This window comes from Aricia agestis, chromosome Z (genome assembly GCF_905147365.1).
Source record: "Aricia agestis chromosome Z, ilAriAges1.1, whole genome shotgun sequence".
Lineage (NCBI taxonomy): Eukaryota > Metazoa > Arthropoda > Insecta > Lepidoptera > Lycaenidae > Aricia > Aricia agestis.
Genome location: NC_056428.1, coordinates 5,980,405 through 5,999,902, shown reverse-complemented (window position 1 = coordinate 5,999,902; position 19,498 = coordinate 5,980,405). Strand labels below are relative to the sequence as shown.

At 37.1% G+C, this 19,498-nt stretch overlaps 1 protein-coding gene across 3 annotated transcripts in view; it reads right to left on the bottom strand.

Annotated features, from left to right (window-relative positions):
- Window positions 1-802: 802 nt before the first annotated feature.
- LOC121738375 (contactin-associated protein-like 5) overlaps window positions 803-19,498 on the bottom strand; it is a 37,868-nt gene continuing 19,172 nt past the window's right edge. For 2 of the 3 annotated variants that reach the window (XM_042130372.1, XM_042130374.1), the window contains 18 exons: window positions 19,186-19,388; window positions 18,264-18,475; window positions 17,700-17,914; window positions 16,212-16,385; window positions 15,351-15,576; window positions 12,094-12,341; window positions 10,877-11,305; window positions 10,343-10,546; window positions 7,883-8,100; window positions 7,587-7,666; window positions 7,316-7,431; window positions 5,987-6,190; window positions 5,407-5,591; window positions 4,607-4,759; window positions 4,172-4,285; window positions 3,457-3,583; window positions 2,204-2,313; window positions 803-927 (listed from right to left, as the gene is read on the bottom strand). In XM_042130372.1, the coding sequence (XP_041986306.1) occupies window positions 826-927; window positions 2,204-2,313; window positions 3,457-3,583; window positions 4,172-4,285; window positions 4,607-4,759; window positions 5,407-5,591; window positions 5,987-6,190; window positions 7,316-7,431; window positions 7,587-7,666; window positions 7,883-8,100; window positions 10,343-10,546; window positions 10,877-11,305; window positions 12,094-12,341; window positions 15,351-15,576; window positions 16,212-16,385; window positions 17,700-17,914; window positions 18,264-18,475; window positions 19,186-19,388 (3,320 nt within the window). In that variant the 3' untranslated portion in view covers window positions 803-825. The remainder of the gene's footprint in view (window positions 928-2,203; window positions 2,314-3,456; window positions 3,584-4,171; window positions 4,286-4,606; window positions 4,760-5,406; window positions 5,592-5,986; window positions 6,191-7,315; window positions 7,432-7,586; window positions 7,667-7,882; window positions 8,101-10,342; window positions 10,547-10,876; window positions 11,306-12,093; window positions 12,342-15,350; window positions 15,577-16,211; window positions 16,386-17,699; window positions 17,915-18,263; window positions 18,476-19,185; window positions 19,389-19,498) is intronic. The other variant, XM_042130373.1, reaches the window with a different exon arrangement.

Here is a 19,498-nt window from a genome sequence, read left to right as displayed (position 1 = left end):
AACTGACAATCGAGCAATAGACAACACAGTTATTTCTTTAAATTCAAAATGGCTCAGTACTACGAACGGCTAGTTTCAAGCTAAATAGGCGGTAATATTTAATTCTAGTCTTAGATTTTAGGAAATTATTTTCAGTGGTTTTAAATCTATAAATCCATAAATCCGTGCTGAATGTGTGTAATTAGCTAACTTACAGTGTAATCTACACTTACTGTAAGTTTTTGAAGCACGTTTTACCGTATTTCGTTGAATTTAACTCGGTAAGTTTTCTTTGTTTGATGTTTCGTGATAAGCAAAAAAAGTAGCTGATAGGAGTGATAGGTAAAAATTGTTTAACTATATATACGCGCGCAGACTGACTGACTGATTTTTGTGGGTTTCAACTCCCAAAACAGTTTTAGCATGTCCCTCGGACTCCCTGGGATTCTAACAAAGATAATAATAATGCGATAGTGGTTTTCGTGATAGGTTACGGGGACGATCATATACAGGAATTACGATAGTCTAATGCTAAGTACTCACATACGGTTTTGCTCGATAGTTTTACTCCAAAACGAAGGAAATGACATATTTGACATATTTAATTCCATCGAGCCGGCTCGAAGCGAGCCTTCGAGCTGTCAATTTTGGCGGTCCACACGGTAGTTAAATTGCTCGATTTGGAGTAAAACTATCGAGCAAAACAGTATGTCAGTACTTAGCATATGTACTAATATTATTATAAATTATAATAATTATGTACTTAGTTAAAATACTAATTGTCAACCTATCTTATTGTAAGGAACAGTAAAAGAAACAAACATGAGTGTTAGAAATGAGAATTTATTAAGCGCTCGTAGTTAATAATTCCATGGAGCTCTCCTCTTCGACTCTGTAGAGTTGCGGTGATAAAGTTGGCGATGCTTCTTCAGGCAGTTTATCGTCAGTCTACAAACAAAAATATTATATTATGGTGCCCATACACGGGACAATTTGTCGTTTCGATCGACCGTCAAGAAAATCGTCCAATCGATCTTTTGAACGTAAATCGTTTGCGATATTGCTACACACGTACAATTTGTCGTTCGATATTAACATCGAGGAGATAAATCGTTACGATAATAATTGTCCCGTGTATACTGTATGGCCACCTTTATACATATTAAAGTTTAATTTAATATTATTTTATGAATACCTAATAACTATTAATTAACCATAGAAGTAACGCCGCACTCAGGGACATTATAGCTTACTTAATTTTAAATTTTAATTATTTAATGAAGAGTGTTATATGGCAAATGTATGGAGTTTACAAAGTCAAAATCTATACTAATCTATACTTCTATACTAATATAATAAATGTGAAAGTATCTCTGTCTGTCTGTCTGTCTCGCTTTCATGCCAAAACTACCGAACCGATTGTAATGAAATTTTGTATACAGATAGTCTAAAGCCTGAGAAAGGACATAGGCTACTTTTTTACTGGATAAAAGGGTTGTAAGGGGATGAAAATGCGTAAATTTGTTCAAATTAAGTTGCTTCCAAAAATTCATAATAGATGGCGCCGTGCGTCTCCTACATCGCGCTGACGCTTGCTCAAAAGTCTTTCTAAGATAAGAGGTGGTATCATCTTACAATTTAGGTGTTGATTTAGGTTTCGATATTTTTCGATTGTTATTTCTATAAGTACTACGTTTTTAAAAAAGACGTAACCTTAAACCTATCAATGATAAATAGTTTATGGGTAAAGTTGTGTAATTGAGATTTGAAATTTGGCATTAAATATAAAGTTTAATTTAAAAAAATGTAATATTATGTGCACACTGCACAGCTGTTTTGATTTAAGGGGTACCAGGGTTTTTTTTATAAAAGTTTTTGATACCAACTTTGTTGACATCGCGCGCTATAAACTGAAGTCCACGCGGACGAAGTCGCGGGCAACAGCTAGTCTTTAATAAATTAAAGTTAATTAATCATTAAATTACTATGAATGCGGTTGATAATGTAACCATCTGAAATCTATGGCCGTAAGAATCTCTCAGACACAAGAGTAGCATGCACTGGCGCGGGCGGGGCCCCGTATAAAAAATTGTTTGGGGCCCAATTTGGGAGGCGGAAAGTTTTATTTTATTTTTGCTGACGGACGTTGGAGGTGCCCGTAACTTGGGGGTCCCGTATAATTGATACTGCAGATTGGTTTAAAAACAACTTCAAACATACTAACGTTTAGCACCTTCTCATCATCGCTGTCGGTGTCCTCTGAAGATTCCTCGTCGTTTTCCGTCTCGTCTCTCTCTTCGAGCGGCTCAAACGATACTTCTTTGTCGATCACATCTGTAAACATGAAAATAGTTATATAAGTTAAAAATATATAACCAGTCTACGTTGGAATAAGTAAAAAAATTATAACCCTCTACGTAAAATAGGTATACATTTTAAATGTATATTTTAAGTAGAGGGTTATAATTTTTAAGGGAGGGTTTAATTAAAATTAAAGTTTTAATAATAATATTTTACACTAGATGACACCGGCAAGTGGCAACTCCGTTGCGTCAAAATTCATTTATCGCGCGGGAACCGTACATTTTTCCGGGATAAAAAGTATCCTATGTCCTTTCCCGGGACTCAAAATGTCTCCGTCCAAATTTCAGCAAAATCTGTTCAGCGGTTTGGGCATGAAGAGGTAACAGACAGACAGACACACTTTCGCATTTATAATAATATTATACCTAGTATGGATAATGGATATATGGATATTTGAAATGTACTAACAAAGCTCTTTCATTTGATGTCCCACACGACATCGTCAAGAAATCTTTACTGCCTTTGCTTACATGACGAGAGCGGACGATCAAAAGGCTTCCGAGTTCCGACGACACCTCATTTGTCTAATAATGAGAACTAGTTTAGAAGTTATGAGGGAACAGATGAACATCTACAGCCACACACATAAATAATTGTATAATTTAAAAAATAATAAAAGTGTTTCAAACAGGCTTTACCCCTCAGAATTACGCCGAGATGGAGCTTCACAGTTCAGGGGTGGTTCCTATACTTACTTTGTCTACCACCCACTTTGAGAACAAATTATCTTTTAGCGCCCCCCATGGTTCTAATTTAAAATGCATCCAGATGAAATAAATCAACCCCCAAGCATTTACACAACGCCCCCATTTTTTTCTGGGTCCTACACGGCCCCCCTTCAGACCTCCAGCGCCCACAAGAGCGTGTTATCGCCCACTTTGGAAAAGGCTGCTCTATATCCTCTATCGGTTGTGACTTGTGACTTGTGTCACGTGGTGTGCTCTGAGGAATTGTTCGGAATCATACCTCCTGTAACTTTTCGCCATTGCTTCATATATCATCCTCATCACCTTGATGAGTGGCAGTCTTCCACCGTGCGTTTTTCGCTTAACTTTCTACCGCACACTATAAGACTATGGAATGAACTGTCACCAGCAGTATTTCTTGTCTTACCTCTAAACCTCAGCGAGCCACGTCTAGGCACGATCTTGTCGTCATTGGGTTCGACAATAACAGTCGGCACCACTTCTATCACTACACCGTTAGTCTTCTTGTCTTCTTCTGTGGATTCTTCTTTGTTCTGAAAGATAAATTATTATTTGCGTTTTTGTTTACACAAAGTTTTCGGGGCACGTATAATAAATTAACTTATATATTTAACTACCGCGATATTAATATTTTCCAGTGCGCCTGAAAGAGATAAATTACATTAGCAGCGAGGTAAGGTAAGTTCACCATATTTTACAAACTTCTGAGTTTTGGTTTTAGTTGGAGCTTGATCTAGTAATTCAAGGTTCGTTGTCTTTGTATAATATGTGATGTTTCCAACATGCCAGGCAAAAAAGCCGTTTAGTTAGTTAGTTGACGTATTATGTAATATATTATATAAGTATGTAATTCAACTGATTCAGTCACAAAACCAGATTCAACGTCGCTGTTGAGTCTAGTCTTTAATCGTTTGGCTAGTCAAAAATTCGGCTTGAGAAATTAATTCATGGGTCGTGTACCCATGAATTAATTAAATGGACCTACGTAATTTGGTCGGATTATGTCAAACACAGCAACACGACTTACAATTAATTACAATTACCATGTTATAACCCGACCAAACAACGTAGATCCTTCATCTGCCTATTGAATATAAATCAATTTCCCCGATGGTACATACGACAAACGCTACGGATGGTTCCATCAGTTTGGTAGCCTTTTCTTTGTTCCTCATGATGTTGTCGTCGGTCTCCTTCTCCAAGCGCAGCTTGTACGCCTTCTGAGTTCTCCACATCTGACAAATAGAATAGCTTGTCTTGAATCACCTGTTGTTTTAGCCTCCAAAGCAAAAAAAAGAGGAATTTTTAGAGAGCAGATCCAACTGCCCTTGAAAAAGACAGCAACTTTGCTCGTCTATCCTATTGGTAAACCGTTGGTCGGTTTCTACTGGTGGTATACCTAATATTCTTTTTGGCACGCTTTAGTTCTAGGACTAATGTCTAAACAGCTTTCGGATTTAGGCATGATGGATATCGTTAGTTTCATCTTGGTCGTAACGGGGATATATCGATCATTTGGGGTTTTTTAAAACGAGGTTATATAAAAAGTCACTTACATGAGACCCACAATAGCACAATCCCAGGATGAATATAACGATGAGTGCGATGAAGAACTTGTCTGTGTTCTCCTCCTCAGCATCAGGCAGTTGGTGCAGCAGGTCGTAGGGCAGACGGGACGGTGGATCTTCTACCCAAGTTTTGTCCATACTCTGAAAATTATGGATGAATATGGAGACAAAAAAGGATTATGAACCACTACGTCTGACCCGAATTCGTGATTCACGGATGACGAAGAGTAGTGAGGTATCTGTAGCCGAAGTTAGTGCGTCAAGACTCAAGCATTATAATGCTGGAGTCTTGACGCACTAACTTCGGCTACTATAGTAACTAGTACTCTTACGTCTATTCTGGGCCGTAATTTACGGGTTCGCAATTCGCATCGGGGCATTGGACAGAATGCGAAAGAGGTGTAGGAGAAAGCGCTTGTTGACAATACATCCAACCTTTATTTATAATATTTAGATATACGTACTCCATCTGATTAGAGTATACTCTATCTGTCAGATAAGTTGTGGGTTGCCAATCCGGCATTATCAGTAAGTGGTAAAACAGTCCCAGCTGTAATCGATGTTACAATCGTGCTGAAATATTTTTTTTACAATGGACGCTCTCAGTACCGCAATACCTACCACAAGCTTCCATTATGAGCAGCGCCTCGGCCAGTTCATCGAACTGATCACCGCATTGCGCGCTGCAGATACCTGCGCTGAGTGTTGACTGCCTCTTTAATTCTATTCTATAGTATCTCTCTCTCTCTCTTTTGGCTCTTCTGAAGAATCCAAGAAATAGTTCTTACCACAAGGAAGCTTCCATTATGCGCTGTAGTAGGTTGTCTCGGCCAGGCTCCATCGAACTGGTCGCTGCATTGCGCACTGCGAACACCTCGTGCGTTGACTGCACTCACTGCAGCCGACTCCCGAGTGAATAACATGTACTCTTCTAGTGGCTTCATCTCATCACCGTTCACTTCCACTAGGATGTCTGAAAAGATAAGTTGAGGCGGATTACAATGAACAACTAGATGGATTATAAAGTTAACCTACTATCCTGATAAATATTAGATTAAACCTGGAGAATTGAAGAAGAAAATATGATATGAATTAAATTTAAAGATTTAAAAAGAAACATAGTGGCTTATGAGCAATAGCCAAGAAATGGAACATAAACACAAAACGAAAGAAGAAGTATTTAAATGTGTTTAGAATTTAAATGTGTTTAGAAATCAACTGAAACTACAGTCCAAAAGGAAAAAGTTTAACGCTTTAATTAAAGAAGAATGGCAGCTAGAACTAGAAATGCTTCCAAGATAAGAAACAAGAGAGACTAAATCTAGAAGATGAGTTTAAAGCGTAGGTTAGTTGGGATTTATTACTCACTCGAAAGGCATCCGTTATATCCCTTATAAATAGCAAGTCTAGGATCTGTAGTGTTCAGTCCACCTATCTGGACCTCGTTAATTCCAACATCGAAGACTTCCCATAGACCCTGAGGAGGTAGCTTCTCTAGAGGCACCTCTATACGGTCTATGAGAAGTTTGGCGTTCTGACCAACGCGAGTGTAGTAGACTGTGTGTCGGGCTCCTGTGGGGGAGGTTTTCTAATCAGCATACAGTTCATGTAACTAGCACTATTTTGTAATCAGAAGATAACGCTTGAGAGTTCCAGAATCTTTTAGCTATTATATTATTGTGTTAAGGGATTCATGTTAAGGGCCTACCAAGTTATCAGTCTCAATCCAGACTTACTTTGGAGGAAAATTATTGATGTGCCTAAGGATTTATAATTTGTAGCTGTTTTCTTTTTTTTTAACAAATGGGTGTATTTTCAAACTTAAGAGTTTATGTACCAGTGCAAATTAAAGTAACTATTTTGTTTCCAGTTAAGGAACGCACCCAATATCAATGAATTACTAAGCGGGGTGTCGTCTTATTTATAGTATGGTAAACAAATAAAATCTTTTTAGAAATTCTGCTTTCGTCCTAATGCTTTCTAAATAAATACTTAAACGAGACCAATTCTAAGATACACTAACAATTTAGCAACTAAACCAAATTTAGGTCTAACACATGCAAAACTTCTCAGGAAACATGGTAATAAATAACACTAACTAGACACACTAACATCTCAGCTCTAAATAACTGCCTACTATAGTAAAAGTAGTTATTGCTTATTACGTAAAAACTTGACTCGTATTAATACTGAAACCTGCTGGCTTTAAATAGATATAGGTCCTGGATGTAGGTTTTATCTCAAACTGGGTACGGTAGATTGAATAACTAGCCCTATCAGAGAGTTATTTAATACTAACGTTTAATACTTTGTAAGCTGCTCACTACCCACAAAATCTTTTAGCTTCAAATATAGTTGCTGTTAGTTTCTGCAATTGTTATACTCCATCAGATTAAATTTCTTATAAGCAGAATATGGCAGACCTACATTATTTAGTCGAGTTACGTCAAGTCAAATATGATCTGTCGGCCATACTTAACCAAATTATATTGATCCCCCATCTGCTTATAAAGCCATTTCTTTGGTAGTATCTACTCCCGAATAGCTTTTCTGACTATCTAATTTTATTCAGAGACAATACGTAACTTATCTGGGGGCACGGTAGTGCCCCAGCCAACCTTTTTATTTGATTTTACTCAAATTAGTTAGGTAATGTCTCTCTCAAATTATAACCGGAAAGAAACAGTAATATTATACCGTTTAGGAAATTCCTATCTTTAACTTCAACGCCATACGCCGAATCATCTTCTCGGTCTTCTTCAAACTTCAAATACCCCTCCTGTGTTATCGCCACTAGCAGGTAGTAGCTGCGTCTAAAAATAATAATTACACAAAGTTGCCTCTCTACCTCAATTTTTTTTTATTGAATACAAGTTGTTTAGTTTTTTTTATGTTTCTTCCTACTTTAACACTTTTTACATATTCATTTGTGCTCAATATTTGGTATTTGTAATAAAATAAAACTTACTTGTTTTCAGTTTGTACGAGAAGTATCACAGTGTTCTTCTGTCTAAGATCGTTGCTTGAAAATGCTAGTTTTATTTTTATCTGAAAAATTGACAATATTTCAGACATGAAACTTCAGGAAAATAGCACCTCAAAAATCTTACAATATGTATGTTGATGAGTTGTGAGTTCTAACTTTGGATTTTAGGGTTTCTGAGTTAGATAAGTTGAACAAGTTTGTGTGTTAACTTCATTTATCATTCATCATCGATTACTAATTGACAATGAACCAACATCAATCTTTCTATCATCACTTACCTGTGTAATAGCGTCCCCCAACAAGAACTTCCTCTGAAGAATGCTTTCGCCGTTAAAATCCGCTCCCTTCTCATCCACGCAGTATTCCCCAAAGTAGCTGGTGAGGTCGCAGTCGCAACTGCTCTCACGATTCGCGAAGTCCTCGGCGCAGACGCCTCCATTCTTACACGGTTCCGCGTCGCATTTCATATCGCATTCTGGGAGGACGCCTGTGAGCTCTGGATCAAAAAGACACCGAAGACCGCAAATTTAGGGAATAGTGCCCAAATCTCATGCGTCGAATGGCAAGTTCGCGCCTAATGTAGTGTGTGCGTTGAAGTAAGAGCTTATAATTATTAATTAGCATCAAAACGACATTCAAAGTATAGTCATTAAAGCCAAAACCCGAAAGAAATTAGTAACTTGATAAAATTTTAGGGGGTTGTTAAAGAAGGTAAAGTAACTTACCGTGTGAGTTTGCAGCGTTCGTGGGTGTACGGAAAGGGTTGAAAAGGGGTGAAAAAGGTTTTTTGTTAATAACATTGCGTAAAAAATTAGTAACACGCTGCAAATTTGGAATTAGGTTGTTCTTACCGTTTTGTAACGTGTATTAAATTTGCAGCGTTTTGCAATATACGGAACATTGTTAATTATTAAAAAACAATAAAATTTGTTAATAACAGGGGTGAAAAAAATTAGTAACTCGGTGTAAATTTAGAATTATGATGTTCTTACCATTTTGTAAAGTTTATTACTATATGAACAAATATTTCATTTAGTATTGATGGTAAAAAAGTAAGTGAAGAGTTGCAATGCAAAGAAAATGTTGTCAGCATGTATTTGAAACATTTTTCAACTTTTCATAATTAATAACTTACAGTAATAATACTACGGAACAATAAATAAAATATGTTAATAATATTTCGTGGATAAAATTTTTCATAATTTACTATTTTCATATTTATTAACTTTTAACTTTCATTAACTTTTTTATCAGTATTACTAACTGAAATTTTTGTTCATATAGTAATTGACAATGTTCCGTTCGTTGCAAAAAGCTGCAAAATTAATACACGTTACAAAACGGTAAGAAATTTGCAGCGTGTTACTATTTTTTTTACCCTTGTTATTAACGAATTTCATTGTTTTTCAATAATGAACAATGTTTATTTTGTTGAAAATTACTGTAAATTTGATATACGTTAGAAAACGGTAAAAACAACTTAATTATAACATTGTAGCGTGTTACTACATTTTTTACCCTTGTTGATAACACATTTAATTGTTTTTTAATAATAAACAATGTTCCGTATATTGCAAAACGCTGCAAATTACAAAACGGTAAGAAAAACCTAATTCCAAATTTGCAGCGTGTTACTAGTTTTTTACGCAATGTTATTAACAAAAAACCTTTTTCACCCCTTTTCAACTCTTTCCGTACACCCCAGAACACTGCAAAATCACACGGTAAGTTATTTTACCTTCTTTAACAACCTCCTAAAATTTTATCAAGTTACTAATTTCTTTCGGGTTTTGGCTTTAATGACTGGCCTAGTACATGGGAATCGGATCTATAGATAGGTCGCACTCTGGGAGGACACTTGTGAGCTCTGGATTAGAAAAACATCGATGATCTCGTATGCGCAAAATGAATGATGTCCAAGTCTCAGGAGGCGAATGACCCTTTGGGCGTTCACGCCTGATTTACTTAGCAGGTATGTGCGCGGAAGTAAGAGCTTATATCATGGAAGCGACAGTCAAAGTGTAAGAATCGGATCCTAGTTCTATCATTTCCTAAAATACAAAAAACTCGACGTTGTGATGGACTCAATGTTACTCTTCATGGTCGAACGAATCTAGAGATATCTCTCAAACTCATATCCGACAAGCCGTTTGGTAAAATTTGCTGATGCCAATAATTAATTACACAGTAGTTATGAACGGGAAGACCTAAGAAAGAAAAGTATTTGTAGCGATAGAACTATGTTTGAAATATTTCGATCGAACCCTGCGGCGGGGAACTTACTTGTGAGGGGAACACATGACAGTGACTCATACATTTTTTTAACTCCTAAACGATAGCTGTGTGGTAAACGAGACTTTAAAGTCTATTGGTTTGTAGATGTAGCAAGATGTACTAATTGTTCCTACACAACGGAAGTGATTTCAAATATCTATCTAGAAGATAACTCACTCACGCGCTATGATATAATAATATTACGAGTAAAGAAAATTGAAATCCGGAAGAGAAAATCCTAATCGATATCACATTAAAAGGTAATTTACTCTTTCCTCGTTAATAGTTTACCGAAACAATAAAAAAATCTTGGCTTAGCGCGATCATCTATTATAGTCTCTCCTCACCCTACCAAGAGTCCTAAAAGTCAAATTCTGCGAATTCCTCTTCCACTTTTGCCAAGTAAGTTATATCACGAGCTGTATAAAAAAAGGGTTATGATATACATGCTTAGTGTGCCTTACCTTGTTCAATGTTCTGCTGAGCTTTCTTCGACAGATCTACAACGTGGTCAGCAATTTTAAAGCCCCTGACGCAACCGACATAGCCACCTTGCGGTAGAGACGTTGCTCGCGGTGCCAAATGCAGAGAGAACGGATCGAAACCTCCCAAATTCATTTGGAAGTAGTCCATTGGGGGTGCAGGCGGTCTTTGAGGTCGAATTACCTCTGAAATAAATACGTTTGTGTGTTTGTTTTATCTAAGTAGTTTCGATACTTCTGGTTAGGTCATGATCAGTTACGATTATATAACATTGTCGTATTAAATTTGAAAGGACATTATTGCAATATCTTTTGAAGATTATTTCTTTTTCACTTATCTTAGCACTTTTTGTATTAATTCCTTAAGAAGACACTTACTTTTACACACTTGCGGGCCACGGTGCCGGGCTGCATGTTTCAAATTGATATGGTTCATTGAATGCATCGCATTTCGCAACGAAGTGCGAAAACGCTATACTATGAATAACTCACTTTTTCAATATCTTTAACACTTACCAAGTTCCGGATTTTTCCACGGCTTGTTGGTGTAGTTAGACAATAGCTTGGCAACTTTGTTGATCGTCGTGTTTTTGTCATTTACGTGCAGCGTAGTACTATTCTCTGTGCGTATGATAGCTATCTGTACACTTTCACCTTTGTTGATTTTCTCGCATGTTACGTTCATTTGCACTATTTCATCTTCGTTATTAAACATGTATATTATTTCCGTTCCATTGTGTATGAATAGGTGAATGAAATTGTTGAGATTGTCGTTAGCGTATAAGACTAGAGCGTTGTCGTCGTATGTTCGAAGGTTCATCAGAACGTTTTCCGTCATCATTTTTTTCAACCTCATCTTCTCTGCATCCGTCGCGTTGTCAACTAAGTAGTTCTTCTTTAAATACGCATCTCGCGTTTGGAACGTTAGTGCCTTTTCGTTGATATCTGTATACATTTCAATTGGATTAATATGGTATAAGTGATTTAAGAAAGCAAATACATAAGAAAGAAGTCATAAAGCTATGTTAGGACTCAGGGTAAGTCACCAGGCTTCTCACCGAGAATATTTTGCTCTAATTTTAGGTAAAATTATCTCTGTAAGAAAATTTAGCTTGTAATTAGAGTGCACCCATTGTTGTACTACAGACTACAGTGCACTCTGATGGCGGACCAACAAAAAACTTGCTAATTTTGTTTATTCGGACTTTCCCAGATTAAGACGGAAGTCTTAATCTAAACTTAAACCTTATTTATAACTCAAAACAATTAGGAATAATTGTTTTGAGTTATAAATAAGGTTCTATATTTTGCAATAAATGCATAGTTACATTTACAATTATCTCACACCCACACAAATACTTTAAATATTTGTGACGTAAAATAATGAATCAAGGGACAAATTCGAAAGCAATGTATCGAAACGTTGTACCGTGAAAGATGGATCAAGCGATCATGTTGGTCGTTATGCAAATATAGGAGTCCTTCCTTACACAGCGAGCAATTAGCCAATGTTAACGGAAATTGTATTAACATTATCTGCTGCTATGTAGGTAAGTTGTATCTGATGTCGTCGGGAGCATGTGAAAATTATTATATAAGTTGTTATAGAATATTCTGGTCGCGATAAGCGATTATGCGTTAGCTTAGTTAAAGACGTGAGTGGAAGAACTAGATAACCAACATTATAACACAATTACTCATTAATGAAGATAAGGAGGGATAAGGGTACTTACTCTCCTCGCAATGCACACCCAAATGCGCCCAGGGATTCTTGCATATGCACTCATAGCTCGACCATAGCTCCTTACACACCGCCTTGTTCAGACACGGGTTGGGCACACAGGAGGGCTTGCAATCCTTGATGATCTCTGACAGGTGGACAGACATGTAGCTGTAGATGTCCAGGATCTCACCGTTCACGACCAAGCCTCGGAAACAACCGATCAGACCTTGGTTGACGGCGGACTTTTTGAGATGTTCCCTAGAAAGAAAGAGTTTAAAATTGTTTTAGGTAGAGTTTATGGAAGGAGTTTTTAGATTAAGGGGTGATTGTGAATACGTCGCAGCCAACTGGTTAAAATAAAATTTCAATCTAACAGCTAGATTCAATCACACGTCTAGCTTTTTAATTGAATATTTGAGGCGTTCAAAACTTTCAACATACAGCTGATTCGAAAGCTGCTGCGCCGTCTAATTGAATAGACATGACGAAATATTTTTTTTTGTTGGTAAATGAAGGACCATTCAAAAATAGAAATATCGGTGAAAAAATGACTCTGATAACTTAAAAACTCTCCAAGATCTCACAATTCAAAAGTCACATAAAAACAGTATATTATAAGTTTATGCATAAAATAGACCTTCCCAAAACGCTCCATACAAAATGTCAGCTAACTATGACGTCACGCCTAGCTAGTTTGTTCGATAGTTATGTTAAATATTGCGTTTATGAAAATGGTTTCACCAGAAAAAATGTTATAAATTGCATAACTTATCGAATGGTATACAAAAATTAAGGAATTTTATTAAAAAAAATCGACTTGACTATCCAACTTTGAAGGCTCATAACAAAAAAAATACATAAGTTATGAAGATGAAATTTTGGGAATATTTATTTTTTATCGCTTTGTCTTTATTTTATTAAAAAAATTAGCTAATCTTTGACCTTGTTGTCATCCCTATTAGTACAGCGCTCACCACCACAGCGGGGCTAGGTGCGTTTAGTTTTCAATTTGTCGTCAACTAGCCGGTGTTTGTGAAGATATTTTTCGGAAAGAAAGTAGTAAATATACGTGACAATTATGGGGGCATTTACGCTAATCTATAAGGAACATAATATACACATCCTAAAGTATTATAACTTTTATTTGTTACAAACTTACACCCCGTATCTGTTCCTTTACTAAAATTGGACTAGCACTTAGCAGATCGGGTTTTTTTCAAAGTAAATGATGAAACATTTTTTTTTCTATAATAATATTACTGGTAAAGACTAGAGAGTAGAGAAAACACTTTAAAATCTACTTGTAACTAATAGGACCTAGGTAGCATGTTTACAAATGAAATATCCCTTATCGCTTTCACAATTATTAGAAATACGTGCTAAAAACTATTTCATTATATTATGCGATTCGAGTGATTTGAATATTTTTACTTTCAAAACTATTAACATGCACGTATTGAAAATAATATTAATTATTAATACTCTATTTCTATGTAAAATCAATGTTACTGTGAATTTTTAATACATAAAATTAGACTAAGTATAGAGTTTTGTAACATTTATAAACTTTCGTTTTAAGTGCTTACCGCCGTACTCATTTAACTATGATTAACCTTCATGACAGAGGCTTATGTCAAAATTATGTTTTTTTTTTATGAAATAAGGGGGCAAACGAGCAAACGGGTTACCTGATGGAAAGCAACTTCCGTCGCCCATGGACACTCGCAACATCAGAAGAGCTGCAGGTGCGTTGCCGGCCTTTTACAAGGGAATAGGGGAGGGTAGGGAAGGAAATAGGGGAGGGTAGGGAAGGGAAAAGGGTAGGGTAGGGGATTGGGCCTCCGGTAAACTCACTCACTCGGCGAAACACAGCGCAAGCGCTGTTTCACGCCGGTTTTCAATTTAAGTACATTGTAATTAAATAAATGTTCCACTCTGAGTGCGGTAGTTAGATAGGTACTTTAATTATTCAGGCATAAGAAAAACAATAGAGTAGAACTAATAAAATAATAATAGAGACTAGACAGCAACATAATGATTAATTTTATTCATAAGTTCAAGCTAGACCATAGTCTCAAAATGTAGTACCGGTATAACAGCTAATGAATATAGTTTAGGGCGGTTTCATAATAACATTTGGTACCTCATTAAATTTAGAATTTAGATCTTTCGTTAGGCTTGAGAGTTCATCAACCAATATTAGCCCTTTTTGAAACGGCATAGTATTAGGCCCTAGGATTAGATACAACTATCTCTTAGCCTATTATCTATATTCCTTTATTGTTAGATCCTCTAAAGATGAGTTGCCTAAGAGGTTATCTAACATTCGGTTATCATTTTAAGGGCTAGGAGGGTTTGATATAGGGCCGTTATCAAATTAGTTCACCGAAGCGTTGTGACTTGCCACCTACGTTATAATTGTGTTTGTTCACGTGGAACACTGATATTTGGTCGTACTGGAATAATTATTTGATCCTTTTGGAATTGGAATTAACTAATAACATAGGAATTATAACCGTACACAGATATTTTTTTTTTTGGAATGCTAAAATTTTAGGAACATATTTAGAATTTAGAAGGGACCTATAAAAATATAAGAAACTGGAATTTCTGATGTGTTTACAACTGCTCTTCATATTTCATATGCGTGAAAAAGTTAACAATTCTCGTGTCACAATGTTAGGCCGCGTACTCCTCCGAAACGGCTTTACTGATTTTAACCAAATTTTATATGCATATTCAGTGGGTCTGAGAATCGGCTACTGGACACTTTTTATATTGATAAGTGCATTTGTTAAATAAATAATAATAAATTATTACAACTCGAGACTGACGGCGACCATTGTTTGTGCGACGGGATAGCGATGGACGTTGCCATAGTGACATACTTATTTAGTCACTTCAATTAAATAATATGGTTGAAAGGTGAAATACTTTATATTATGGCATAGAAACGTTTGCTAGGACAGCTAGTATATTATATAATAACTGACGAACTATCTATCGCTCTATATAAACTTTACTTTTTTGGTAACTATTAAGCAATAAATTAGATCCAAATTATAAGCCGGGCATTTCAATTACTGGTCATTTCGTATCAATGCCAGCGTAATAGACTGCATGCAGCAGTGTTGCAACGAGTAGTAGGAAACAACGTCCTAAGTTGTGTGATCCCTACGATAATTCCATCACATTTTTTTTACCTGCTTACTATTATTACTGCTACGTTATGCTAGGAATTAGGATTAAATTACTAGCAATACTTACGCTGTAGCTCCCCCGATGAACATGCTGCCCTCAAACGGTCCAAACTCCTCCTCCTGTAGTAGATTCAGCATCTGGTATTCCGTGTTGAGCATAAACCGAACATGGTAGAAGTTGTAGTCTATCCATATCTTGTGCCACTCCCCCCCGTTGAGTTTCCTCTTGGAGTTGATGACTAGCTTCCTGGTGGTACCCGTGTTGAGGGTGAAGTTGAAGGTCAGCTCGTGTTCTGGAAGAACGGGGTTTCATGAGAAGCAAAGGTGTAATAGAAAATGTTAGAGATACGTCTTTACTTCAGTCTTCAATTTAAAAAAAATAGCATGGATGAAGGCTATTAGCGTTCTATCAGATGTTTGCGATTCTGCTCCCATTTACGTACCAAGTTTGGCAATGTAACCCAAAATATATAATAAACAGCCAAGGTCAACGAAGAGGATAAGGAAGAAGGAGACTGCAAGTTTTCACCAACTTTTTTTAACGGGCTTTGGCCCCCCACACATTCCCACCACTGTATCTCCTGTGTCGCCAGGATCGACAGCGGTATCCAACCACGAAAACCCTTTGATATGATCTCAGGGAGAGATCGCAACGAAATTAATCAGAAGAAGATAGGAGGAGTAGACAGTCAATTATACAGTTTTCTCTCCCCATAAAAAGCGGGAGACAGCACAAAGTTGCAATGACCGAAAGTCAAAGAACTAAAGGGAAAGCACCACGGGAATAATTAATGTTAATTAATTAATACCTACTGTGTAGTTAAAAAAAACTTAAATAATACCTACTGAAGTTAGGTTAAAGATTTCTTTTGATCGGTGCTAACTGCTAATTGTCAAGGAAAGAAGAAAGATAGGCTTTCATACTTACCACTAGTCAAAGCCACCATGAACGACGGGTAATTAGGTCTAATGGGTGGCTGGAACAGCAGTATCGCGCTGGTGCCAGTTGTTCTGAAGCTAAACGCGATATCTCCTTTACGCCAGCCCGGCACCTCGATGTAGGACTGAGAGGTGGTAAATGTGACCACGTAGCGCTGAGTGTCTGAGGAAGGAAGGTTCTACTTTTGCAAAGCAAGATTATTTTCAAAAGTTAATTACACAATAAAACACAAAGAGAATACCATTTTGTAGTTAAATAGAAAACTGACTGGATTGAACTAGGAAAGAAACTCCTTTAATTAAAATACTTAACTATGGTAAACTTTAAAAAATTTTGGACGTAAAATTATAACAAAGTCTTACAAGATTTAAACGCTTATTTGATTTTATCCTAAACCCGTGAACGTTTTCGACTTCATCGGATGAATTAAATACATTAGGGCAGATTACCTCCCTTATATTGTTTGAGATTTATGAAGGTCTACTTTAAATATTTGTTTGGAATACTCGGGGGTTATAATTTTAGACGCTTTAAGGACGGAATGTGTCCTTTGTTGGCACAAGTTATTTTATCTTTAGACGTTTTATAAAATACATTGTCTTTTGTAATTTCGTAATATTCTGTATTCATTAGAGGAGCGTTTCGTTTTAAGTAGGGTGCTTGGGAATCCTGTTTGCTATTCAAATTTTTTCTTTACCTCATCGTTTAAACAATTTTTATGCACGATTATATTTTAAGAGCATACCTACTTGCTTCAATTGCAAGAATATATTGCAAAAATATATTATAATCAGTTAACGAACTTTAATCACGAACATTTTTCACCATTTTACTAAAAGAAGGTACCGTGCGAGCTTCATGGTAAATCCTATTTTGAGATTTTAGCTTTGCAATTGAAGTAAAAGAATACATTTCAATTGAAGTAAAAGAATCGATTGTCCATGATGTGGCATGATGGCAATAATAGTTACTATTATTGCCATCATGCCACATCATGATGGCAATAATAGTAACTATTATGTTACAACAACAATCGATGTCGATCATGGGCACCTGACGTTAGCATAATAATTATATACCTCATTGTCTATATTATGCTAACGTCAAGACAACGCATACAATTTTATTCCCTTTTGGGTGTTATATAAGGACAAAACACATACTCATCTCAACACACTCCAGCGGTCCCAGGATAATCATTCCCTGAGCCTCTTCAGACAGATCCTTCTGCAGGAGGAAGAACATCTCGGTGATGCCGAGGCTCAGTGCCACTTGGTGTCGCAGTTGCAGTATTGCGTTGAGTTGACGCAGACAGATGGTGGACCATTGCTCTTTGGTCGAGTTATATCATACTGATAGTCGTGACTGAGCTTGACATAACAGGGCCAAATTACGGCAATCCACCATCTGCCAATCAACTTCCAACGAAGAAACTTCCTACAATTTAATTCCCTTTCGGATTAACGGTACACCTACTTGTCTCAACACACTCCAACGGGCCTAGGGTGATTCTCCCCTGAGCCTCCTCAGAGAGATCCTTCTGCTGGAGAAAGAACATCTCGGTGATGCCGAGGCTGGTGGGGCTGACGAAGGTGCCTTCATCGCAGTGCCACTTGTTCTCGTTGGCGTCGCAGTTGCAGGACTGCGTTGGATTGACGCAGGTTGCGTTGACGCCGCAGGGGCAGTAGCCGCTAAGCAAGAAGAAATATCTCTTTTTTGAAAATTTCCGACAACGGCATGGAAAGAAGGATAAAGAAAATTATGAAATTACGTGGCAAATATACAAGAAGGACATTGCATTTAGCAGTTAGGAGGAAATTAATTTTATGGCATCATAGACAAAATGCCTTTTAAATTAACAGCAATATAGTTGCCAACATTTTTCCAACCTTAGGAAAAAGCGTCTTTCTAATGCATACTAATATTAAACTCTTTGATTGATTATGATGATGATATGGACGATGACGTTTTGTGAAAGAAATAGCTTATTTTCATTAAGTTATCAATGTATTTCTATTAAAGGTTTTAAAAGTGACTTACCGCTTCACATTCCCGATATAATCGACGGTATCATCAGATGACGATATGAACCACGTCGCACTGTGTAGCTCCAGGGGCGCCATGAAACAATCATACTTGATGTACTGGCGACAGAACAGGGAGTGGGAGATCAGCTCTTGCAGCATCTCGGCCGTGAACTCCCGGTACTTGATCTTGAAGCTGAAGTCTTGACCGAGAGCTGATCTTACGTCCTAGGAAAGTAAAAAACTAGGCCTTTACATCCGTTGTGGATTTATACAGTATTTTTCAGAGCGAAGTAACCACTCCTCAAATACTGTTGTGCCTGGGACAAGATTTTTAAATGTCCGTATGGTTGCCCAAGCGCATACGGCATTCTCGCATTATAGTCGGCCTAGTCTAGAGGAAAGAACTAGTCAATACGTCTGGGACCAACTATGTGCGGGTTTCCTCACGATGTTTTTGTTCACCGTACGTGCGTCCGTATTATGTACTTGAGATCTGAAGATGTCTCATAGGTAGACGCCTCCAGCCGGGTTCGAACCTGCACCCTCTAGGAGTGCGAACCGATTAAGGTCTACCCATTAGACCACGGGCGCTCCGTTGGGAAAGTAAGAGTCACTTAAAAATCGTCGTGTTTTATGCATTTTATTAAGGAATCTTCTGCTTCTTCGTATATTTACTATGAGGCAATACATAAAAGCTTAAGTTAACCTTGGATTAAAATTATGCTATTTCTTTCATCCTTTGTTTTTATACAAGTACAGGCTGATATATTTTACTTTAAACTGGTGAGCCACTTCTTAATGCGGAATTCCAACGATCAGTTTTCGGTGAGTCCCATTTACAACTGGCAGACTTCTAAAAACCCAGGAGGGGCGTAAATGCCTGTATAACGTAAAGAAGGTCGACCACTTTATAAAAAGTCGAAAGGTTTATTTACCACTTGACTAGGCAGATTATGCTCCACGACGGTTGTAGAGGAGTCAGCCTCGATTTGGAACTCGCACTTCACATGCGCCGGGGGAAACTTCCCGTTCCCATCTATGTCAATGAGGTACACGTCGTTTCTCGTATAGCCCAAAAGAGCTAGCTCTTCACAAGTCTTCCTGAAGGTTGCGAAGTGGCAGTTTTCTCCAATGTAACCTGCAGGGTACAAAGTAAAAATTACATTATGGTGGGACGCAGAGTTAGTACGCACGGAGACAGTTCCCTTCAAACTCTTGCAATGAACTATTTCCATCTTATATTTTCTT